The sequence below is a fragment of the Lithobates pipiens genome, unplaced genomic scaffold (assembly GCF_037356315.1).
Source record: "Lithobates pipiens isolate NorthernLeopardFrog02 unplaced genomic scaffold, aLitPip1_a1.2 Scaffold_16, whole genome shotgun sequence".
Classification (NCBI taxonomy): Eukaryota; Metazoa; Chordata; class Amphibia; order Anura; family Ranidae; genus Lithobates; species Lithobates pipiens.
In genome coordinates, this window is record NW_027507748.1 from 548,818,293 (window position 1) to 548,845,251 (window position 26,959).

Here is a 26,959-nt window from a genome sequence, read left to right on the forward strand (position 1 = left end):
AGACATTGCCCGATCTCTGCAGCCGCGCATCGGGGCAATCTCTCACTGCCTGTGATTAGCGCAGCACTGCACCAACTTCCTGGCGGGCTCAGCACGTGGACCATGCGAACACAAGTGAGCTCATCCCTAGTCTTCAGTGGAGTTCTTGTCTTGATGGCTGATCAATTGTATACTTTATTTTTTTTTTTTAACACATTTCTTCAATTACTTCTTGGTTTCTTGCTTAAGCCAAATTAATGTCATGCATCCCATGAGTGTTCAGTATGGCTGCAGTCACACCAACGGAGAGCAATTTTCAGGTGTTTTTATACAAGCTTTTTTTTGTGTGTGCGTTTTTGCAAGTGTGCTTCAGGATTTTTGTTTTAGCAAAGACTTCAGATCGCTTTCAGCTTCTGCAAAAAACAGGTCACAGGAGTGCAAAACTAATTGCACTCTGTGACTCTTAGGCGAAGCCCAGCTAAACTAGCTGGACTTGTCATTTAATAGAGGTTAAAAAATACCTGGAAAATCCCTCAAATTAAGTCTATGGGGCCAAAAAAGCTAATTTCTACCTGAAAAGTAGCTCATGTACTTTCTAGAGTGACAAGCATTCAGCTACAAGCAATAGGCTGCTCAGGCTATTGAATACAATGAGGGTTATTTATGAAAGGCAAATCCACTTTGCACTTTCAAGTGCAATTTCAAGTTCTTGTAGTGCAGTCACTGTAAATCTGAGGAGTAGATCTGAAATGAGGGGAAGCTCTGCCGATTTTATCATCCAATCATGTACAAGCTAAAATGCTGTTTTTTATTTTCCTTGCATGTCCCCCTCGGATCTACAGTGACTGCAATTTCAAGTGCAGTTTGCACTTGTAGTGCAAAGTGGATTTTCCTTCCATAAATAAGCCCCATTGTGTTTTTGATTTGATTTGTTTTGTTGTTTTTGAAGCTACTACAAAACGCTCACGTGTGAAATCATGAATAATCTGTCCTCAAGCTTGCCACGTACATAAATGGGAAGGTGGTGGTGGTGCAAAGTGCTTACTTAATATATATAAAAAAAAAAAAAAAAAAAAAAAAAAAAAGGGAAGGAAGGAAGCATTGTGCCCTTAACCACCTAAGGACCGCCTCATGCAGATATACGTCGGCAGAATGGCACGTACAGGTACATTGCCCTTTAAGTGCCCAACCGTGGGTCATGCGCTGCCGGTGGCGCACTCACGACCTGGTCCCGAGCCCCATGACCGTGGCTGTGGGACCCGGTCGCTGCCGGTGTCCCGCGATCAGGTCACAGAGCTGAAGAACAGGGAGAGGTAAGTGTAAACAAACCTCTCCTCGTGCTTCCTAGTGAGCTTGTCACTGATCGTCTGTTCCCTGTCATACGGAAAGATGATCAGTGATGTGCCAAGCCTCCCTACAGTGTTAAAAAAAAAAAAAAAAACACACCACACACACGTAACCCCTAGTGGTTAACCTCTTCACTGCCAGTGACATTTATAACCGCACTGATCGCTGTATTAATGCCAATGGTCCCAAAAATGTGTAAAAATTTGTCCAACATGTCCGCCATAATGTCGCAGTCAAAAAAATAAATAAATCGCAGATCGCGCCATTACTAGTAAAAAAACAAAACAAAAAAACACATCAATCAATAAACGCTTATTGCAATTTCTTTTACCAAAAATATGTAGAAGAATATGTAGAAGAATATGTATCGGCCTAAACTGATGAAGAAAAAAAAAATTTAAATAAAAAACCGGCAGAGGTGGTCAAAATACCACCAAAGGAAAGCTCTATTTGTAGGGGAAAAAAAAGGAAATCTAAAGTAACGCAAAAAATGGCCTAGTCATTAAAGTGTTACTAAACCCACAACTGCAACATCTGTCCGTATATGCAGTAAGACCCCTTTCACATTGGGTCATTTTGCATGCGCTATTAAAAGGCGCCTGCAAGCTAACCTGAAACAGCCTCTGCTGTGTCTCCAGTGTGAAAGCCCTCTCACACTGGAGTGGTGCGATAGCAGGATGATAAAAAAAAGCATCGTTTGAGTGGTGTATACCATTGAAATGGGGCACCACGGCTATACCACAGTAAAGGTTTTTAACCCTTTCTCGGCTGCTTACAGGGTGCAAAATCACTTCGCTTGCGGCCAAATAGCACAGCAAATCCGACAGTAAAGCGCCGCTAAAATAGCAACGCTTTACCGCTGACGCACCTCCCGCCCCAGTGCGAGAGGGACCTAAAGCATGCTCGTTATACTCACTGTGAAACTTAAGGGGTTAATTCTCTGTATTGTGTAAAAAGGCTCTTTGATCCTGTATGCACAGATCCTCCTCCTGCAGGGTCTCTCTTGGCAAGGCCAGATAAGACAGTCAGAGTAGTAAAGCGGCACATGCTCAGTTTGGTCTCTATTGCTGGAGAGAACATTTTCTCATTGAGCTGAGATTCAGGTCACATGGTATTGACATCAAACATTCGGCATGTATACAGATCCTAAATGACAGTCCAGTCCCACTCTCCTCCATGCCCAGTAACAAAAAAAATAATAAAAAGTGGGTGGGGTGCCACATCTTGATTGATGGATGATCTGCCTCCTATAACATGAGGACACAGGCTGTAGTAAAAATCTAAAGACTCAGCACTCGGGTGGGCCCTGCAGTTTATCACGTGACTGCGCTATACGGAGCAGTCAAAAAACAAAAAAGGTCTATATAGTGGCAGTATTTTGATGTTAAAAGCTTTATATGCTGTGGGCACTGCGGGGGGGGGTGAACTATTTTCATATTACTGGGTTTAGCAACACTTTGGGGGGGGGGGGGGGGGTGTAAATCTTCTGTGGCTGAAGTGGTTAAATACCATAACCTAAGGGTGCTGCAGTCTTACAAAACTGACTGATCTGCTGAATGAAATTGAGGCTTCACTCACATGGGCCGCTGACTAGAATCAGCAATTATTGCTGTAGGAGAAACTATCTGCATGAAAACAGTTGTGACCTGTAGTGGCACAGCCACATTTATACAAGCCAATGACCCATATCACCCTTTGCTCATGTAACTGCTCTTACAAAAAAAAAAAAAAAAAAAAGTTACCGATAATTTTAAGGCAGCTACAAAAAGACTTCCAATATGGCCACCGTTTGACAGGCAAAGCTTTGGTACCTCATCATAATATGAAAGGTTTCCTCTGCCCCTGCCTATTGGTCAGTGAGGCAGACCCCAATAGTGATGGACCAATTGGAATGTAGGAGAGAAGGATGTTGGGCTCTGAAGCTACCTGGAAGCGTCAAGAGCATTGTTTGTCATTTCAGTTTTATTCCCCCGAATTATAAGAGGTCCCTTAAAGAGAAGGTCCAGGCCCACCCCCCATGAAAAGGCAGCAGCTACCAATGCTGTCCTGGAATCCAGCTATGGCCGCACCCCATTGGCTCTCGGGTGCTGCCGACACCATTACCTATTGCACTTTCCAAATGGCTCGGCAGCGGAGGGAGGATGGGGGGCTGAACTTCAACTGTCAAAAGCAGGTATCCATTCCATTCGCCCCCCCATATATATTTTATTATATTAGGGGATAAACTATGGTTGCCAACACAGTGGGGAACAGAGTTTCCATTAAAAGAAGAATACACACACACACACAGTAGAATAGTTTTCATAACTTTTATAGCAGCAAACAGTACATTTTGCCATTTAAAACGCCTAAACACAGGATGTCAAGCTTACTTTGTACATCCCATAGTACAACAACATACAAGCATCTAAATGAACACCAATATGTTGGGTTTCAACATGCAAAGGAAAAGAAAAAGGACTTTTAAAAACGAAAAATGAAAAACAAAAATGGACTAGACAAGATTTGGTCCATCAAATTTCATCTCATGACATGTTTACCTTATAAAAAAAAAAAAAAAAAAAAAAAGGGAGGGTGGGGGTGGGTGGGTTGGAACGACAGAGGAAAGTATGCAAGAAGCAAAACAGTATTGAAAATAGCAACTTACAAAAAAAAAAATGTTTTAAACCTAGAACGTATATATCAATCACCCATTAAAATTCTGACTAGTAATCTGAAGCAGATATGCAGGGCACAGACACAGATTGAGATTTTATGGTAAAGTCAAGGCCCTTGGCTGTAAATGCATTGCACACTGTCCTCCATCTCTCCACTTCACAGCTCAGAAGGTGGAATTGTCTGTCAGTTTTATTAGGGGGAAGGGGTGGTAGCTTTTATTTCATTTGTTGCCTGTAGGGGCAATCTTTCAAATTCAGTACACAACAAAAGAAAATCTGAAAACCATTTTGCCAACTAGAAACAATACTTAGACCAGGGGTCGGCAACCCGCCACTGATAATTGTCCGGCCCCTCCATACCCGTGATTAATTCACAGGCATCCGGCCTGCAGACATATTCGCTGCTGTCCTCTTCATTGGACAGCAGCAAGCGGCTGGATCACAGGGCTGGATGGGGGTGGGAAGCGCTGAAGTTAACATTTTATGTTAAACAGCAGACAATTGGTTGCCGGGCGAACAAAAAGTTAACTTCAGCAGTTCCCACCCCCATCTAGCCCTGTGATGCCAGCCACTCTCTCCTGTGCAAGGTAGGAGAGTTCTACTTACACAGTGTGTGTTTTTGTGTCTGTGGGGTGCAGAGCACAGTATGGGGACAGAGGATACTGCTTTGTTCTAGTGAAGCACCTTAACCGCTTTAGCCCCGGAAGATTTTACCTCCTTCCTGACCAGAGCACTTTTTGAGATTCGGCACTGCGTAGTTTTAACTGACAATCGCGCGGTTGTGCAATGTTGCACCCAAATAAAATTTGTGTGCTATAAACAAAAAACGCGACAATTTTGAAAATAATTTTTTTTTTACTTTTTGCTATAATAAATAGCCCCCAAAAATATATAAAAAACTGTTTTTTCCCCAGTTTAGGTCGATATGTATTCTACATTTTTTTTTAACCAAAAATAAAAATCGCAATAAGTGTATATTGATTGGTTTGCCAAAAATTATAGCGCCTACAAAATAGGGGATTTTTATATATTTTTTTTATATATTACTAGTAATGGCGGCGTTCTGCAATTTTTAGCAGGACTGCGACATTTATGGCACATAATGACACATTTTTGGGACCATTGGCATTTATACAGCGATCAGTGCTATTAAAAAAAAAAATGCAGATTCCTGTAAAAATGTCACTGGCAGGGAATGGGGTTAACCACTAGGGGGCAAGCAAGCGGTTGTGTTCCCTCTCTGTGTTCTAACTGAAGGGGGCAGGAGACTATGTATGAACAGACGATCAGTCTCTTCTCCCCTCAGAGAACCAGAAACTGTGTTTACACACACAGATCCTAGATCTTGGCGTTTCAGCAGCTATCGCGGGAGCCCGGCAGTGATCGCGACCACCAGGCACTCGCATCGGCTCCGGGGGAGAACAGTGGGCACATGTCCTTAGTGGTCACAGGGCGAAGAAACGTTACATAATGTCGTTTCGCCCAGCCATGCCATTATGCTGCAGTAAAACTGCGGCGGCTGGTCGGAACGTGGTTAAAGTAAGGTAAATCTGTACGGTTATTATAACTATGTTAGCATTATTATCTTAATTTGTTATCAGGTGAATGCCGCTCTCCATGCATTAGCATACATTGAATCCAACCCTTAGTGAAAAAAGGCTGCTGACCCCTGACTTAGACTGATTAGTGATAGGCTAGTAGCCTCGTGAATTGGGGGAAAAAAAAATGGCATCATGAATATTGCAAATTTCCACACGGCAGTTAAACACACTAGCAGGTGGGCTAAGGGAAGCAATGCTGGCACCCAAATTTCTATCCTCACCAATTCACTCTAAAAAGGATATATATATATATATATTTTTTTTTTTAAATTAACCACTTCAATACAGGGCACTTCCCCCCCCCCTTCCTGCCCAAGCCAATTTTTAGCTTTCAGCGCTGTCGCTGTTTAAATGACAAATTGCGCAGTTATGCTACGCTGTACCTAAACAACATTTTTATAATTTTCTTCCCACAAATAGAGCCTTCTTTAGGTGGCATTTGGTCACCTCTGCCGTTTTTATTTTTGCTAAACAAATAAAAAAGGACATACAATTTTTTATTTTTTTCAAAAACACTTTCTTCCTTTGTTATAAAGTTTTGTAAACAAGGACACTGCCGGGCACTGATATGCAGCACATATGGGCACTATAAGGCGGCACAGATTGGCATCACTGATTAGGAGGCACTGGCAGGTATTGCTGTCAAGTACTGATTGGCATCATGTGTGGGCACACATTTCAATCACTGGTGGTCCTGGGTGGGCATCCGAGGCGGGGTTGCACTGATTAACAATCCCTGTGCTGTCAGAGGAGCCATATCATTTGTTCCTTTCCTGCCAGTGACATTTACACAGTAATCAGTGCATTTTTATAGCACTGATTCCTGTATAAATGCCAATGGTCACAAAAGAAGGTCTTTCCCATAGTTTGCAGATGCTATTAAAAGAACTACTTTTGCGCAAACCAATCAATATGTGTTTATTGCGATTTTTTTTTACCAAAAACATGTAGAATATATATTGGCCTAAACTGATGAAGAAATTAGTTTTCTTAAAAAAAAAAAAAAAAAAAAAAAAAAAAATTATATATATATATATATAGCCCAAAAAACAAAACAAACGCAGAGGATCAAATGGAAAGGACGCAAATTTTGTTTGGGTACAGCATCAAACAACAGCGCAATTGTCAGTTAAAGCGGTGCAGTGCCAAATTGGAAAAAGTGCTCTGGTCAGGAAGGGGGTAAAATCTTCCGGGGCTGAAGTGGTTAAGGAATGTATTTAAAATGTTGTGCCTGGAGTGCTGCCTTAACATGCACATTAAAATAATCAGCCTGATAATCTGTTTAAATACTTGTTGCTATGTGTAGGTTGTAATCCTATATATGTAGGAGCAGTCATGTTTGCTCATTACAAATGCAGGTGCTGCTTCCTGCTTAGCAGTTCTGTACAATGGTTTGTCTTAATATGCCCCTTAGTGCAAACCTACCAAAAGTTTATTGGGCCAAAACTGATGTATTCTGCAGAGATTTCCTTTGCAGCAGTTGTCTGAGAGGTGAACCTATCCTGTCTAATACACAAAAGAAAAAAAAAAGAAAAAAAAATTCTATTAACTTGGTGTATGTAATACAATGGAAATATACAGCAAGCACACAAAAACGTTAGTCACATCAAAAATTATTTTAAAAGGTAAACATTACACTTCCTCAAATTATGTGCTCATTGAAAAACACACTATACCTAAACAATTTCAGTGGGGCATGGCTGTTATTCGCATGCTTTGTGAAGCAATAGGATACGATACCATTGGTGTAGTGCATTGGCTCATTGTAATGCCAGGTAAGGGCTGTGCCATGGAAACTGCCACAGGTGCCACAGACACAGCAACCGGTGCCATGGAAACAGGTGGAGGTGCCATTCCTTGAGCAATTGTTTGTGCCAGTGCAGCAGAAAGTGGTGTAATTTCAGGATTTAACTGAGGGGCTGCATTGGTCTGCGCAGGAGCAGGGGCACCAGTGGAAGCCACCAACTCCTGTTGAGTAACTGCTCGAGGCTGCAATGCCTGACTGCTTAATGTGGTGTGGGTTTGTGCAATGCCATGGTTGTAGTTAGTTACATTCCCTTGGGTTGGTGTAATGCCATGGTTGTAGTTAGTTACAGTCCCTACAGCCTGTTCACTAGTTGGAGCAGTGGTGCTCAGTGTGCTAAGTGTAACAACTTTGGCTTGGCTACGAAACTGAGCGTTCTGGTCCAGTAACACTTCATTAGTTGCTGCCAAGACAGAAACCTGCTTTTTTAGCTCCTCAACACGCCTACGCAGCATGACATTTTCTTCCTCTAACATACGATACTCAACTGGGGATACATTATAGTATCCATCATAGCCTACACGCCTCCTCTTCATTACGGGATCGTCAAATCGATCCCTATAGCGATAATATGAAGAGGAAAAGAATTCAGGTTCAGAAAGGCCATCAAAGGAGCCATAATGCTCAAAAGCACGGCTTGCAGTTGTAGAAAAACTTCCAGTAGCTGCACTTGTAGCCATAGCTCCACTTTGCCTGTCGCTTGAATATTCATATTGATAATCGAAATCTCTGCGCACGTTGCGAAAATGCCGAAACTTGCACTTTTCACCGCGCTGGCAATCACCCTTTAGGAAATCCCTGCAGATGGGAATCTCATCTTTATTAGCAATGTCTGTAGGAGACAGGCCAAGACCAGCTGCAACCTTATTACGTAAGCGAGAAGGTAGCTCTCCCGATTTCTTGTAATGCTCCTCGTCATCCTTGGTACCATGAATGAATCTGCAGTTAATACGCGAACATTCCTTATTCTGGAAATCGTGGCAAAAAATAAATTCATTCTTTTGCACTCCAAGGTCAGACACATCATTTGAATCTGGATGCTTGAAACGGCAGCGCTTGCCACGCTTGCACACATTACGTAAGAAGTCACGGCACACAAAATCGACTGTTGACGCAGCTTCCTCACTGCCACTACCGCTGCTGCCACCGCCATTTGCATAGTTATCCCTGTTCGGCATTGTTTATTACAGCAATTGCTCGTATTATATAATCCTCAACGCTTACACTGCGCCTTAGTATCTGCGATGCACCAGGCAAAGTAGCGCTTTGAATAAGCTGGAAAAGAAAACATTATATTCAGCACAAAAATATAAGCTAACAGTAATACTTAATAGGATTATTACAAAGCAGCTAAAAACATGAGAGGTTAGACTAAATAGTACACATTCATGAAAGCCTCAAAAAGGTAAAATGCCCTGGTGGACACTGTAGAAAATGATTACATCCACATCTTATTAAATGTATTTGTAGCTTAAAGTGGATGTAAACCCGATTCGTGAAATTTGACCTAGGCCCATATATCTGTAGTGTTTACTTATCTCTCTGCAAAGCACTAAATAAGCCCTGTGATTTTCTGCTGCTCCATTCTTTTACCAGCATAACTTCTGACACATGAGGTAAAAGCAGCTGAAAATTCGTGTCAGGGTGGGTACTATAAATAGAATAGCAGAGAGTCCGTCTATTCACAGCACAAGTATCTGCCTATGTGGAGGGGTGTGTGTGCGCGCTTTTCCTCTAATCAGCTGTAACACAGTATATGCCAAGACTTCACTCCCACTGCTGAAAGAGGAAGTAACTTTCTAAAAAAATATAGCAAGCTGAAGACAGCAGAATACATGTAAAACTTATGTAGGAAGATTTGTTTAATCTCCGTTTATGATCTGAGGGGTACAAACAAAATTTAAAGTGAAAGCAGCTGTTTCTTAGCGACTGTACTGCTCTAAATGACATGCTTCCATTAAAGTGCTTGTAAACTTCAGTCATGGATTTTGAGCAAAGCACATATCTGCATTTACTTATCGCTCCCCAAAGCTCTAAGTGTCATTTCTCTCTGGTGCTTTATTTCTCTGTTACCAGCATGAGTCCCTTCTGAGAAGTTTTCTTGACGCAAGATAAATTAGTGTCTGGAGGTAGAGCTCAGAAGGAGCTTTTCTTGCCACCCCCTCCTCTTTGCCGAGACAGAAGAAGAAAGATTTTTAACCACTTCCATACCGGGCCTATTCTGGCACTTCTCTCCTAAATGTAAAAATCATTTTTTTTTTGCTAGAAAATTACTCAGAACACCCAAACAATATATATATATTTTTTAGCAGACACCCTAGGGCAGTGATGGCGAACTTTGGCACCCCTGATGTTTTGGAACTACATTTCCCATGATGCTCAAGCACTCTGCAGTGCAGTTGAGCATCATGGGAAATGTAGTTCCAAAACATCTGGAGCGCCAAGGTTCGCCATCACTGCCCTAGGGCAATGATGGCGAACCTTGGCACCCCAGATGTTTTTTAACTACATTTCCCATGATGCTCAACTACACTGCAAAGTGCCTAAGCATCATGGGAAATAGGGAATAAAATGGCGGTCATTGCAACTTTTTATCTCCTACAGTATTACAGTATTTGCGCAATCATTTTTCAAATGCCTTTTTTTGAAAAAAAAAAAAAAAAAAAAAAAAACACACACACACACAAAACAAACCACAGTAAAGTTAGCCCAATATTTTTTTTTTTTATAATGTAAAATATGATGTTACGCTGAGTAGATACCCAAACATGTCACGCTTTAAAATGGTGCACACTCATGGAATGGCGCCAAACTTCAGTACTTAAAAATCTCCATAGGCGACGCTTTGAAATTTTTTACCGGTTACCAGTTTAGAGTTACAGAGGAGGTCTAGGGCTAGAATTATTGCTCTCGCTTAACACGTGCGGCGATACCACACGTGTGGTTTGAACGGCGTTAACCTATGTGGGCGGGGCGGGGCGTTTGCTTCTGAGCACGAGCTACCGGGGACAGGGACGTTTAAAAAAGAAAAAAAAGTTTATTTTATTTGTTTACAGTAAATTTTTTTGATTACTTTTATTCTTATTACAAGGAATGTAAACATCCCTTCTAACAGGAATCTATCATGACAGGCCCACTTTATGGAGAGATGTGGGGTCAATAAGACCCCACATCTCTCCTCCAGGCTGTAAAGCATAAGATCGGAAGACAAAAAAAAAAAATTCTGATCTCAAGCTGACAGCCGCAATCGCGGCTTTGCTTACAATGCGGGGTTATGACGCCACGCCCGAGCCTCCGACGGTCATAGAGATGACTGGTGAACATCTGGTCACCGAAAATCTCTAAGCTCGTCATCTGGCGGTGGGCGAATTCTTTCCCCGTGTCATCAGGGGCCTGGAGAAGCACCGGATGGCGGCGGCAGATCGTTATCGTGCACAGAATTTCTGGCTGTAGCTACAGGCATTATTCAGATATCCCCCCCCACAAAGTAGAGGATGTCATTTTACTATAGCCCGTTGGGGAAGTGGTCAGGATCTACACTTCTGAAAGGGTATAGAGAGGGGGAAGACTGCAGATAAAAAGGAATAAAACCTAAGTAGGAGGATTTGTTTAATCTGTTTTCACCCAAGCACTAGGATAAGACTACAAAATTTTTCAGAAATGCTGAAATCTTAAAATTTTCAGGAGTTTAAAAAGGTAAAATATGCCTTCATTGAACAGCCATCCTCTAGAACAGGGGTAGGGAACCTCGGCTCTCAGGAGTGGCTGCCCACACATTTCTCTAACTGCAGATATATATATATATATATATATATATATATATATATATATATATATATATATATATATATATATATATATATATATATATATATATATATATATATATATATATATATATATATCTCATCATGACAGCTGTAGATTAAACAGAGGCAAAGATGGCAGCTACCTTGGCTTAAAAAAGCTGGGTTTACTTAGACTTTAATCACAAACTTGCTTTATTGCACAAGCAGTGCGTTCAATCAGGCAGCACTACCAGAATGTATCGCTCCTGCATAGTATATAATCCTAGGAATCATCTTATTTCACTTTCATACCTTACTGTATTTATTTCAATATGTTTCCACTTGAAATCTAGTACATTTTTTATAATAAAAAATGTTAAAGCGGGAGTTCACCGTTTTATTTTTTTTTAAAAGCCAGCAGCTACAAATACTGCAGCTGCTGACTTTTAAAAGTGACACTTACCCGCCCAGCGCGCCCGCGATGTCGGCACCCGAAGCCGATCTCTCGATCGTCTCTCGGGTGCTGCCGCCACCATCTTGGGTATGGGAATCAGGAAGTGGAGCCTTTCGGCTTCATTTCCCGGTTCCCTACTGCGCATGTGTGAGTCGCGCTGCGCAATAAGGATGGTCCCCGCTGTCTCTGGGATTCGTGTGTTTCCCAGCAGGCAGCGGGGGACTTTCGGAAAGGGGCGTACCTTCTGCAGAATCTACGCCGGAAGTGGGTGCAGATACCTGTACTGTACAGGTACCTGCACCCCCCTCCCCCCTGAAAGGTGCCAATTGTGGCGCCGGAGGGGGGGGGGAGGATTCAAATGAGCGGAAGGTCCACTTTAGGGTGGACCTCCGCTTTAATGCAAAAAGAATCAGCTGATTATCCAAGAGTCAAAGACTACCACACCGCTTTCATCTGAATACATACATATACTATTATGTTAAAGTTGAATTAATTTCCCCATTCCCAACTGACTTTGTTGGGCCGTGCATATACCAATTAAACTAATGGTCTCTTAACCCCATCAAAAAAAAAAAAAAAAAAAAATATTCTTTACTCATTAGAATATTGACAATACACTCACTTGAATAAAAACAAACAGATCCGAATCATTCGTTATGTCATTACGTTATTTTGGATGCTTCAAACATTAACAAATAGACCAAAACTATCACATTACATCAAAATGAAACAAACAAATCTGTTTTTGTTAAACTTTATTTCTGATTAGTTGACATTTGTAGTCAGAGTCTTCATTTGGAAATGCAATGATCTTAACTATCCGAGGTATACCCTGGTCTAGCTGGTCAGTGCCTAAAAGAGGGCTTACCCTGGATAGGAGTATGAGAAATGCGATATAAAATAATGAAAGTTTGGGGGTGGGAACCAGGAAGATGAGCCAACGCTGGACCTGACAGGAGGGATATATACACCCCCGACTCCTCCTACAAATCTAGGCTGGCCTCCAGCCAGTCTTCTAACTTGTAGTCAGAGTCTTTATTTGGAAATGTGATGATCGTACCAATGCCTGCGATGTACCGGCCAGCTGGACCGGGGCACATCTAAAAGAGGGCAAAAGACACAAAAGGTAGGTGAGGTATGAAAAGCTGTAATGAAAACAGGTAACAATCAATCCAGTAAAGTAACGAATGCTCTGCTGACCCTTATACAGGGCTCAGGTATGCATCTGCTATAAACAGGAGGACCTCCAGCACCCCATGTATTTGATAATATTGTTAGGACCCCCCTACTTGGGAGCTGCAGAAGCTGCCCCAATCCTAAACAAATGTGTAGTAAATAGCTTTGGATTTAAACATAAAATGTATTAAGATCATGATTAAAGAAATGGACTGTTTCGAAGTGAGAGGATGCACAAGAAAGGGGAGCAGAGGGCTGTCCAGAAGAATTGCTGCAAAAAGACTGCAGAGAGAATCAAACACTTCAACCAGGCACCAATTACTGTTGGTCTTGTGGTATTTGACCACAAACCCCTGGCCTGCATCTATTATTTGTAACTCAAAGATCAGGGAGCTTGGTAAGTAGGGATGAGGCTGATGTTCGAGTCAAACTTGCGTTCGAACAGCAAACGGTGTTCGCAGAAAATTCGAAAGCTTCAGAACACCATTAAAGTCTATGGGACACTAGCATGAAAAATCAAAAAGTGCTATATTTTAAAGGCTTATATGCAAGTTATTGTCATAAAAAGTGTTTGGGCACATGGGTCCTGCCCCAGGGGACATGTATCAATGCAAAAAATTTTTCTAAAGGATCACTGTTTTTTTTAATGCTTAAAGTGGTTGTAAACCCTTTTTAAAAAATTCTGAAAAAAAAATCCTGCAAGACAAAGACATAATGAGCTAGTATGCATAGCATACTAGCTCATTATGAATAACTTACCTGAGAACGAAGCCCCCGAAGCAGTCCTCCGTCTTCCTCTTCGCGGCTGCCATGGATCCCGGAGCGACTTCCGGGTCTCGCGGCTCCAGCGCTGTGATTCGCCAGAGCCGCGATGACGTCACTCCCGCGCATGCGCATGGGAGCCGACGCTCGCGGCATATCGCTGCGATCTGCGGCCTGCCCCAGATGCGCCGTAGACAGCGGTGGCTGTCTTCGGGAAAATATCTCCTAAACCGTATAGGTTTAGGAGATATTTATTGGACCTACAGGTAAGCCTTAATCTAGGCTTACCTGTAAATCAAAGTTGGTTGGAAGGGTTTACAACCACTTTAAAGTAAAACAAAAATTAAATACTCCTTTAAATATTGTTCCTGGGGGGCGTCTATGGTTTGCCTAAAAAGTGGTGCATTTTTCCTGTGTTCAAAATACAGCAAAATGAAATGTGACATTTGACAAAATTAAATTTCTAAAGGAAAAATGGTCATTTAAAACTGGTCGCGGCTGTAATGAAGTGTCGGGTCTCGGCAATTTAGATAAAACTCATTGAAAAAAATAAATAGACCCTTAGGGTCCGATATGGAAATTAAGGGGAAACCTGCAGCAAATAAAAAAAAAAAAAAAAAAAAAAAAAAAAGGAGGTGTAGGGGTCCCCTCCAAAATCCAGACCCTTATCCAAGCACACAACCTGGCAGGCCGCAGGAAAAGAGGAGGGGACGAGAGAGCACCCCTTCCCTCCTGAACCGTACCAGGCCACCCTTCCCGGTGGTTGTCTGCGGTGGGCGGGGCTTAGCGGAATCTGGAAGCCCCCTTTAAGGGGACCTGCCTGATCCCAGCCCCCCCCCCCCCCCGTGTGAAATGGTAACAGGATACAATTTTACCATTTCACAACAAAGCGTCACAGCTTGGGATCAGTCATTTAATATAAAAAAGTCCCATGATTCATCTTCTATCATGCCATCTAACAGACCAAAAAATAAAAATCCGCAACCGATCCGCCTCCATGGGAGGCTCCTACCATGTGACGCTTCTTCGCCTTTGACAGTTCTTATATAACTGAGGGTGGGGCCACCTGGTGACGTACCCGGGTGACCTTGCCCCCTCTGACACCACAAGGACTTCCCCATGGCGTCAGAGGGGGCGGGCCACTCAGTTACATAAATGGGTGATCCCGTCCCCTCTGAGGCCACATGGAAGTCCCTGTGGCCTCAGAGGGGGCGGGTCACCTGGGTACATCACCGGGTGGCCCCACCCTCAGTTATACAAGAGCTGTCAAAGGCGAAGAAGCGTCACATGGCGGGAGCCCCCCATGGAGGCGGATCGGTCATGGATTTTCCTCTCTTTTTCGGGCTGTCTGGCAGCTTGATAGAAGATGATGAATGGACACCGTGGGACATTTTTTTTTTTTTAAATAAAGGTCCCAAGCTGTGTCTCGTCTTGAACATTTTGACACTTGTTTTGTGAAATGGTACCCGTTACTATTTCACGCGAGGGGGGGGGCGGGATCTGGGGGTCCCCTTGTTAAAGGGGGCTTTTAGATAAGCCCCCTATAACCACCGGGCAACGGTTGTGGGGATGAGGCCCATGTCCACATCAACATGGGAACTACCCCAAAGCACCCTCCCCATGTTGAGGGCATGTGGCCTGGTACAGTTCAGGAGGGTGGGGGCGCTCTCTCACCCCCACCCTCTTTTCTTGTGGCCTGCCAGGTTGTGCACTCGGACAAGAGTTTGGTATGGATTTTGGGGGGGCCCTATGCCATTTTTTTACATTTTGGTGCAGGGTTCCCCTAAATTTCCATATCAGACCCGAAGGGCCCGATATGGATTTTAGGGGGACCCCCGCACATTTTTCTAAATTTTGGTTCGGGGTTCCCCTTAATATTCACACCAGACCCAAAGGGCCTATTAATGGTCTGTAGGGGATCCCATGCTCTTTTTGTCAATGAGTTTTATCTATATTGCCGAGACCCAACAGTTCATTACAGCCGCAATCAGTTTTAAATGACAATTTTTCCCTTTCGAAAAGTTACTTTATGACAATAACTTGCATATAAGCCTTTAAAATTAGCACTTTTGATTATTCCCGTTTGTGTCCCATAGACTTTAACAGTGTTTGTGTGTCCTGCCAAATTTTTTGCCTGTTCACATGTTCTGCTGCAAACCGAACAGGAGAGTGTTCAGCTCATCCCTACTGGTGAGGCTACCTCTGAGCAGAACAGGAGCTTGACAGCTAGCCTGAGACACTTTGAGGGTGAGCCACAAAAATGGACTTCTATCAGGAGTCTGCAGGGACCCGAAATGCTGGACACCCGACAAATAACTTGATAGTATTAGCAGACAATGCCAATTCGCTGTGGCAATATGCAGTGAAAGCCATGACATAATTGATATCCTCAGGGCAACTACAAGGGTATAAAAGACAAACCTGAGAAAGGCCCTCCAACCCGTAGTATATGCTTTCAGAGTATTTCTGGACATATTAGCAAGATAGATCGCCTAAGCCCAGAATGTGTTTAATCCATAACAACTAGTGGGTACGGTGAAGATGGCTTGCCCATCAGCTCTGCTTCCGAATGTTAGAAAAATTTGAGGCATATTGGAGGTGAGATAAAGCATCAGCTGCACCACTGTGATCCCTACAGATGAACGCTTCCCAAAAATGGAACTTGTAAGTCAAGCCTAGCCATGTCAACCTGCACATGAAGGACATGAGAAGGGACCCCAATCTACCTTTATTAACAATATTGGCTGTGGCCAAATTATCCATGCATGAAGAAGATCAGAGTTGCCTGACCAAACTGGACCCCAAGCGACTGCTGCCGCCAGTACCATTTCGAACAATGTCGAAGAGCAAATTTTTTTTAGATTAAAAAGCCCCGGGGACCAACGGCTGACCAAAAATGGCCACAAAGCCGACTGAGGTGGCGGCGTCCGAATACACGTTGGTAGACCTCCAAAATATATGAAAAAAGCTAAGGGGATACCTCATTCTAAATAGCATAAGCAAAAAAAGGGGGAAGGAGGAGAGAACGGACTATACCAGTACCTGAACAGACTTGGTATTGACCAAAGGAGGAATAGAAAAAATCCGGATAGGGGCCAATCACAGAGTGATGGAGATATTAGAGATGGAACGATTTCTGATTCACCTACTCCATCCTATTCTGCCCGGTCCGCTCAATTCATACAGCCCCTGTGAGGAAGGGGTAGACAAAGGGGATCAAGAAAAAAAAAAAAAAAAAAAAAAAGACATACAACTGGGGGGAAATGAGAATAGAGGTGGTAGAGTAGAGTAGTAAAGAGTATTCAAATGATGGATCTTTTGATCCGGATAGAACAATTGAGAATATGATGGGAATTGATCCCCATTATGAATACGCTTCAGGGGGAGCACCAGGGTCTGACATCCTTACGAGTGGGAACAGAGCAGTGCTGTCTCCCTCAATATCTAGTCTTAGACACTCCAACATCCCTTTAAACAGGGGTGTAATTCCTAAAAGCAGTAAAGGAAAGGATTTTCAACTGATTCACCCCTCCCAATATGCAAACCGCCTCGCAAGGCCTAGAGAGGCTTGCGTACAAATAACGATAAATCAGCTGCAGGTTAATAACTCTTCAAAAGACCCTTTCACAGGTGGAGTTGGAGGTTTTAGGTTTAGGTTTGAGCTTTTGTCCCTCTACATATACAGATAAAAGGAAATGAAAAAAGTGGATTGCGGGACTTTAAATGAGGCATGGATATGTGTTTGAAATGGTCTAGAATACCTAAAATGTTATTCATTGTCACTGTCCCTGCGGGGAAAATCTGTATACCCATAAAAAGTTGCTAATCAATCCAATAAATTAAATACAAATACTAAATAGTAGGTATATATAATGTATCATAATATATAATACATGGGTCATGCAACAAGAAGCATAATTGTAGTAATAATCATGTTGACATATTTAATGTATATAATGGATAGACATAATTGGTACAAGCAATCGCCATCCTATTCCTTTTTGGGTCTGTTGGGTTACTCATCTGAACGTGGCCAAAAGGTAATGCATTCACATTTAACACCTGCTCTCTTTTTGAAAGCAATGATTTTTCATTTGAGACTGTGACCGACCTATTTACTCATTTCATCTCTTTATTTTGCGATTTTTGATGCATCCCACTCCTGATGATTGGCTGAAATCGCCATGAAACACGTAGAGAACATACTCAGGGATGCCAAGTCAAGTTTGCTACAATCATGAATTTCTTTTATTCATTTATAGTTATATTTATTAGGATAACCATGTTCACCTGCTCTGTATATCCATTCAATTTTTTAATTGATTGCTTGTACCAATTATGTCTATCCATTATATACATTAATTATGTCAACATGATTATTACTACAATTAATTATGCTTCTTGTTGCATGACCCATGTATTATAGATTATGATACATTATATATACCTACTATTTAGTATTTGTATTTAATTTATTGGATTGATTAGCAACTTTTTATGGGTATACAGATTTTCCCCGCAGGGACAGTGACAATGAATAACATTTTAGGTATCTTAGACCATTTCAAGCACATATCCATGCCTCATTTAAAGTCCCACAATCCACTTTTTTCATTTCCTTTTATTGATACAGGGATGGAGGCATGCTTATGTTGCATTGGGGTCCAAACAGGTCACGTGCTTTTTATTATACAGATAGCTTTGAAGTAGTTAAAGACCTCAACCTATTTGCTAGACGTCTAAATATATATCTGACGAGGAAAAGGAGAAAGAGGAAACAAAAGCTGGTAGAACGAGAGCAATGGAAGGGAATTACGGTTAGGGACTTCTTAGCTCTTAAAGATTTGATGGATCTATTAGATGAGCTTGAGGGCTCTGCGGGTGTTCCTGCTGAGGAGGCCGCCCCAAGTATATCGGGGGGTCCTCCTCAAGCAATTCCACCCAAATAAATACCCAAATTTCTTTAAAAAAAAAAAAAAAAAAAACAATTTTCCTTCCCTTAAAACTAATCCCAACATATGGACTTTTCTACAAGTGACTATTGATGTAAAGAAATTAGACTAAGTCTGGAAGACAGAGGAATATTACCTTTGAACAACATCAGGCCATTGTTCAACTATAAAACAATAAGGAAATTACTATTAAAATGGCAGAATGGGCAAAGGGGGGAATGTTGTATTGATGGACACTAAGGATTACCAACAGATGTGCCTAGATATCTTATCCAACGAGGATGGGTACGGTTCAATCTCTATGGAGAATATATTAACCTTCAATGGCGATTATGAAATAATCATCACTGAGGCTTACAACAGGGGGATATTTTTGAGGCACTGAGAACTACCCACCCTAGAATACCGTCATTTTATGCTCTACCAAAAACGCATAAAAATATTAACAAACCCCCCCAGACGCCGATAGGCATAGGAGCTAAAAGTGAGAAGGGAAGTCGTCTGGTGGATGTGTTTTTACGACCGTATGTAATGAAGCTCCCCTCCTATCTCCAGGACACCTTGGCATTAAGGGTCTTATACAACAAAAATTTTCAGCAAAGAGCATCCTGGTTTCTATAGACGTTGAGGCACTTTATTGCAGCATACCTCACTCTCTTGGGATCTCTGTAAAGAATAGAGTTTCTTCAATGAGAGTGAGGAGGTTGCTAGACCCTATAATGCATTTATCATGCAATTATTGAGACATATTTTGACGGCTTCCACTAACTCCAGGTGCAGGGGGTGGCAATGGGGACATGCTGTGCCCCATCCTGTACCTGGGGGGGGATGGGAGCGGTCTCTTTTCTCTACTCCGGAATTGTCGGTATACCTGGCCAACATTCGATGTTGGTACAGGTATATCGACGATATATTTATGGTGTGGGATGCAGGGGTGAATGACCTCAATAGGTTTATGGAACGGCTAGCTATTAATAGCTATAATTTGAAATTTACGATGGAACAGTTTGAGTTCTTTACCGTTTCTGGATCTAATAATTCGAAAACAAGAGGATAGAACCATAAACACATCATTATTTCGAAAAGCTACTGCTGGAAATACCCTTCTCCATGCAGAAAGCTCGCACCCTCAGTCATTGATTAGAAGCATCCCATACTCACAGTATCTGCGCCTCAGACGTAATTGTTCTACTGAGGACGATTTCAGGTGGGAGGCTAACCTACTGAGAAATCGCTTCAGTGAATGTGGTTATAGTAAAACGATTTTGAAAAAGGCCTTCAAAATAGCTCTGGATAGAGACAGAATTAAGTTACTGTTTGAGAAAGAGAACCACCAAAAAGAACAGGGGGATATTACGAGAGAAATAACCACTTATTCAAGTAACCATGAAAGTATACGCAAGATAATCAATAGACATTGGCATCTCCTAACAGGCCACCGTATTATTAGGAAGTATATTGGTGCTGCTCCTCAAATCACATATAGAAGATGCCAATCTCTTAAAGATAGATAGTTCACACCCACTTCCAAAATCAGGCAGGAGGAGCCAGTAGGTATGTTCAGATGCCATAAATGTGAATACTGTAACTGGGATGTTAGAAGGATCATCCTACATGCTTCCTAATGGGGTGATGTATAATATGAGATTTTTTGCTAAACTGCCAGACCAAGGGAATTGTTTATATAGTGTTCTGTAAATGTGGCTCATTCTATGCGGGGAAAACATTCAGGAATTTCTGGAGGCAAGTCTATGACCATGTATCTTACATAAGTAAAAACCTGCTTTACAACCCCATAGGAAGGCATGTGGCTTTGAAACAGAAAAACAATACTTCCATGGTATGTTTTACAGCTTTAGAAAGGGTCAGAGAAGATCCCAGAGGGCGCAATATTGATCAAAAGTTGCTCCAATGAGAGGCAAAATGAATATTCAAATTGAATGCTACTAGGGCACCGGGCTTGAATGACTCCCACAGTTACAGACGCTTTCTCTAATTGGTATCTCGATTTAGAGTAGTGTCTCCTGTTCATACGATTTATGAGGGCAATCTGTTTTGCTTTGATGAGATTTTCAGATGCTTATATGGAACTGTATGTCCGTCCTCTTCATCGCTACATGTAGGAGGGATTCTCCTGCCAATCATGTAAATGAGATGCATATATGTAATATATATTGTACATATTTTGTTTTGTATATATATCTAATGGATTATTGGTACATATATGTCGGAGCAAAATATGGGAGTAAGAAAATGAGGTTAAAAATGTTCTGTATAATTCCTATAGGGGGTCGTTAACATTAAGAAAGAATAAGAAATGTGGGGTTGCATGTCCTGTGCAGTTCCAGGATTCAGAGTTGTCAACTTTTGTGGGGGGGGGGGGGGGGGGGGGTAAGTCTCCCTTGGCTTGGATAGCATTGGGGATTGGAGGATAGCTGTTGTCTCCCTTGCACCCTTGGGGGTGGTGTTGTGGTGGTGGCGTAGAGGGGACCTCCATACCTCCCTATTTTAGGTGGCTTTTGCACAATGGGATTTATCAGTCAATGTTTACCAGTTGTTTTATCCATAGTCGTTCACATGCGATTGGCGTTCTTATGAGCGAACAGTGGTGTTGCTGGCTGGCACTTAAATATTTGGAGACTATCATGGCATCGGCAATTTTTGTGCATCAATGCTGTTGGCTCGATTGGTGTTTTTGGAAAGGTGATATCACTGATATTGCTGTTGGCGTGTGGATGCCGTTGCTGCATTGGGCGCATGCGCAGATGTGGGTTGTTTGGCGCTTGCGCGGTTCCCGCCGGGGCATTGGTGCGCATGTTGATGTGTCTTATGCGTGAGGATGCAGTGGTTGTGCGTTGTCGACTGCTGTTATTGAATTTGCCGTTTACGTGTGGCTGTGCATCTGTTACGTTTGGCGCATTAGGCATTACGTAGTATTATTTGGTGAGGGCGTTGATTTTCGCCACTGAATTGCCACAGATATTGAGGTGTTTCTTGTGCGCCGTGACGCACTAAGTATGTGCCACCGTTTTGCTAATGGCGGATGTACTGACCCATTATTTGTGCGTGAGGACGCACTCTTTAAGCGCCAGGCTATGTGCAAGGGCGCATTATTTAGGCGTCATGTGCACATAGCGGTCACTATAGAGTTAATTGTGTATTCTGTATCACCTGTTGGCAATTGTTCCAATGCACACGTCTGGCAGGCTTTTATAAAACAGCAGATATGGAGCCAGACCTTGTGGTTGGTGTACTCATTTGATGGATGGTTGCTTTGAAGGTAAGGAGCTTGTGATTGTTTTCTCTGCATAGCGTCTTTGCAATGGGTATTCTAAGCTGTGTTATGTTTGTCTTTCTGGACATTGGGTATGATTAATTATTTTTTTGTTTAGTCGCCATGGTGTATATTTCTTTAGGAGAACATTGAACCTCTGCTAGTTTGGACTTGATCTTTGGACTGAGTGTTAGGGAATACTAGCTGCTGGTGACCTTACAGTTTTATTTGAAGAGAGGTCCTCTAGTGGCCAATATTAGGTATTTATTTTTTTGTGTATTATATTTGGCTGTCTTATAGGTGGACATTGGAGTATTTGACATAGCCCCCATGCCCTGTTGGATGTGTACTATTTATAATTTTTATATTATTGCCAATTTGGTGCTTTTTCCAGAACTTTCAGGTTGCTGCCTGAGCCCTCTTCTTTTGCATATTTATATTTAACTTGAGGGTATATCTTGGTCAGCTGTAAGTATCTCTAGCCTATGATGTTTGGGGGGGTTTGATTATTGTATAGGAGATTGCATACCATAACAGATATTTTAACTAGATAATTATTTTGACAGATATCTTGTTGAATGTTACGCCTGGATTTTGGGGCAGTACAGGCACCATCCACTTGTCCCCTAAAATTTTAAGGGTGATACACCTCCTCCAGAGTACAGGCCTCCTTTCTAGGCTGGCCTGACTTAGGCTATACGTATGTAAGCGAGTCTGATTCTTAGTAAAATTATGATGGAATATTTATTGATAATGTACATATAGTGCAATATTTAGAATCTATACTTGAAGGATTTGACTTATATACCTCTAGTCCTCCTAGGTTCTATAGTCATATTTATCTGGTTCTGAGGAAGCCATCGGCGAAACACGTCAACCAGCATCTGATTTTGATTACATAAGTATATTAGAACATTTTTTTTTTTTATGAATTTTATAGAGGTATAGTGTGGACTTTTTGTAATAAAATTTTAGTTTTATTGATACAAATGTTTGTTATATCTTGTTCAGGTACCGATATAGTCCGTTCTCTCCTTTATCCCCCTTTTTTGCTTACGTTGGTAGACCTATCCGTTGGATGCGGGATAAACAGATGCCATTCCAGTCACACAGGAACTAATCGCACATAATTAAATTGGCTCGAGCATCTGCTAGTAACTTGACAACCAAGTCAGAATCCTGATATAGAAGGAGGGCAAGCAACCTGGAAACAAACGCCCTACCCTGAGGAATGATTCTCATGGCCTGATTCAGCATCCCCAAAAGTGACTTCAAGTCCCTTTTGGAACAGACTAGGGATCGAACAAACAGATAAATGGTCTGGCGTATCCTGACCAGCTTCTCCACTGGCAGACTCACAACAATGAGATGAGTTCAAGAGTGATCCCCAAAAAGGTGATAACGTTGGTCAGACCTTCCATTTTATGCGCAGCCAAAAGGGACATTTAACTCTGAAAACAGCCCTATAAAAAGTCTGCAGATCACTGGGAGAGTCACCACGGTCTTCCAACAGCAGGAAGACTTCACGATAATGAATTATCCTCAGACAACCTCTGCAATTACCCAAAATCCAAAGAAGAGTCTGGGCAAAGGTGTCAAACAAGCAAGGACTGCTTTATGACCCAAAAGTTAACCTAGAGGCAAAATACTGACCGGGCCACTTGATGCCATGCCATTGCCACTGAGCAGGGCTAATAGGAAGCAGCTTGAAAGTATCAGTGATATACGCTTTAGAAAGCCAAGTACCCCTGCCTAACTAGAATATGCTGGATAGCCAAATCCACCGATGAATAGTTCAGCAAAAACTCCTTGGAGGGAATAAGAGAATTAAGGCTAGGAATATGAGATGAATGAGGCACAGACATATCATAAATCAGCCGATATTTACTGGAAAATTTGCCACAGACCACCCCAATGGGGCCAACCCACAACATACAGAATGGTGATGAAAGAAAAGGAACGATCAGGAACCCCTTGGACATTTCTGGCTTCAGCAAGTCATTGTCAATCGCAGGGTGACTGTCTGCTAACATCAAATTACTACATTCAAAAGACTCATTTGGAAGAGTGAGGACGCCAGTGTGAAAGCCTGCTGAAAAACCCTCCAGCAAGAACTGTGTGAATGCTGGGGATGGGTGGTTTTCCAGACAAGCCCCTAAGCAAGGAGACATTGGCTTGGCAAAGTCGTGAAGCACTGAAAGGCTCGACAAAACAGGTGGACTTTGGGTGAGCTCTGAAGCAATTGGAGCAGACATGCAATAGCCTGCATTGGTTGTAATTGCAACCTGTGAAAATTATAAGTGTTGCATAGTTGAGAATTACACAGAAAAAGGATGGGTCTACCCATTTTATCCACCTGACCTGAAAGTCCAGAAGAACCACTGGCCGTCTGCTTGAAGGTCCCCATCTGACTAGAGGACTCAAAACTTGGACACCAAGCTGTGGTATGTGCTGATGACTGACGGCGCATACAGGAGATTTCTAGTTGGCAATATGCCTGCAAAACAACTCCATGTCAATGTTGCTCCAACATGTCACCACCTGGAACTGAGCCCTAGGCCGCCACTTTTGCAGCAAAGGATCGATGATGATCATAAAATATGAAGCTGCTGTACTTGTGTACCCAGTCCACCACCTTGTGTAGTTATAGGTCAAATTCTTTCCTCCTACCAGGACTGACAGAACAGAATGTCTCTGAAAATACCAAATGCCAGTACAAATCCCGCCATGCTGAGTTTGCAGCTAAGCCTGGGATCTTTGGTTTTGAGAACCACCAACACCTCCACACAAGCAAATTACTTATTTTCCGTAACATCTTTAATGTTAGCAGGGATGAAATGGACCAGGGACAAAAGGAAACACCGCTAATGGTGAAGGAGCTGCTGAAGGTAAAGAAATTTAATTACTTGCAGGGGGGGCTTGGAAGAGCAGGAGCTGGGGGTGCAGCTGATACCCCAGCACTAGCTGTCCTGCAACAACTGCTGTATGGAGGTAGAGCGTGCATCTGAGTTAATGATTTAGGCACCAAAAGCATGTTTCCGCGCTGGTAGATGGGAGTGGTTGAGACACAGAGTTGGAAACAACAATCTAAAGAGTTCAGCTTTCCTAGCTGTAGCTGGGAAAGGAATACCCTTGCGATGAAGCTCCGCAACAAGCCCAAGTATAGTCCAACTTCTTAATTATGGTGAGCTACAGTGCTCCGAACCACTACGAGGGGTTGGCGGGATGAATGTGAATTTGTCGATTTCGGACACGTGTGACATATCGATGTAAATCAAAATAAACTAGAAAAATTAAGAGCGAACAAGCAGTATTAAAAAGATCACCACCCCTACATTCCAAAAGGTATGAGTATAGTGATCACAGACCAACAGCAGGTGAATATGCAACAAGTGACAAATCCAATCTAAGTGTATGGAAGGAGTAAGCCTGAAAAACCTGTAACGCAAAGACAGGCAATTAAAAACACGGAGTGCTATGATACCCACAGACCGTAGTGGGTAGATATAAACATAGTGAATGAGAGTGCATTGTATATGGCAAGAAGATTGTGGTCCAATCACCTAAAAAGGAAACTTCAGCCCGTATGAACCTGTAGACGTGACAGATGTGACTTAATCCAACTGAAGCCGTGAAAGAAGAGGCATACACCTGTACATTGCCAAATCTACGTGAACTCTGAAATCTACCTGAAACAATCACATGTATATGCAGTGAAAGAAAACAAAATGACAAAAGTACAATGAACATAAAATGAAAGCGGATGGAAAGAACATGATGTGCAGTACCGGATACTCAATGACAGAGCACCATGAAATGCCCATTGTCCATGGCTAAGAACCAATTCATGCACCAGCCAACATAACAAGGTGCAAGATGAAGGGAAACCACCCCCAGCTAGGGCAAATGGATCTATGCAGACCGAGCCACTACATCCACCTGTGGAACTACAAGAACATCATGCAACATCTAGCAAGTTGAAGCTTGCTCCCCCCCTTTTACCCCTCCAACCCAAACGGTGAAACCACACCCCTAAAGACCAGTCCGTGGTCTTGCCAGGCCACAGAACAGAAGAAATGAACCCACAATGAAAAACAAAAAAGCATGACAAACAGCACAACTGGATAATTCCCCCAACACTATGAAGTCTAGCACATGTTATTGCGGACAGATAACCATGACGACAAAAATGAATCTATCCCTGCATAATCCCCACCGAGATGATAATGAAACCCCCCACCCATCAGCAGAAGCAATAAAGGGTATAAAGCATCTGGGGGCTGTGAAGCCTGAGCAGATTACTAGCACACAAACAACTCTGCTGTCTTAACGCTAGGGCTGGGCGATTCCCCCCCCCCCCCCCCCAAATCTGCAATTTTTTTATAAAAAAATCCAAAAAAAAAAAATCGATGATTCAAACCAATTTTTTTTTTATTATATTAAAGTGCATCAAACAAAAGCGCAAAGGCAAACCCTTTCTCTAACTGAAAAGTAATTGAGCAAGTAAAGCGGCACATTAATACACATACTACAGGAGATTACCAGAGACTGCGGACATACTGCACAAGATTACCAGAGACTGCAGACATACTGCACAAGATTACCAGAGTCCCTAGTCCCTAGGCTAAAGCAACACCCCTGAAATAACTAGAAGAGACAACCTACATGAATAGATTAATCTGCAGCAACCCCCCCCCCCCCCTCCCCAATATCGCAGTCTGACCGTAGATGTCTAAATCAGCCTCATGGTCTGACCACCCAGCCGAGAATGAGAATGGGCGAATCAAGGCCTCACGACAGACGATTTCCCCTGTATGCACGGAAACCCAAAGTGACATCAGCTAGTCGCATAGGCCGCTACCACATGAACCAGGCAGATGAGCCGATGCTGGGCCTGACAGAGGGGGGATATATACCCCCCCTCAGACGACGCCTACAAATCCAGGCTGGACTCCGGCCAGCCTTTTAAAGAGGAAGTAAACCCTGATGGGTTTACTTCCTCTTTTTTTCCCTGCAAAGGTAAAGCATAATGGACTACTATGCATCGCATAGTAGCTCATTATGTGTCACTTACCTGACACAGGAGCCAGCGAAGTCGCCGCTGTCCCCTGTAGTCCGGCGCATCCATCTTGCTGGTGGCGTCTCGCAGCTCCGACGAATCACAG

The 26,959-nt window shown here is 42.5% G+C and overlaps 1 protein-coding gene across 1 annotated transcript in view; it reads right to left on the reverse strand.

Annotated features, from left to right (window-relative positions):
- Window positions 1-3,621: 3,621 nt before the first annotated feature.
- ZC3H10 (zinc finger CCCH-type containing 10) overlaps window positions 3,622-26,959 on the reverse strand; it is a 29,743-nt gene continuing 6,405 nt past the window's right edge. The window contains exon 2 of the mRNA XM_077483408.1: window positions 3,622-8,663. Within this exon, the coding sequence (XP_077339534.1) occupies window positions 7,271-8,566 (1,296 nt within the window). The 5' untranslated portion in view covers window positions 8,567-8,663 and the 3' untranslated portion in view covers window positions 3,622-7,270. The remainder of the gene's footprint in view (window positions 8,664-26,959) is intronic.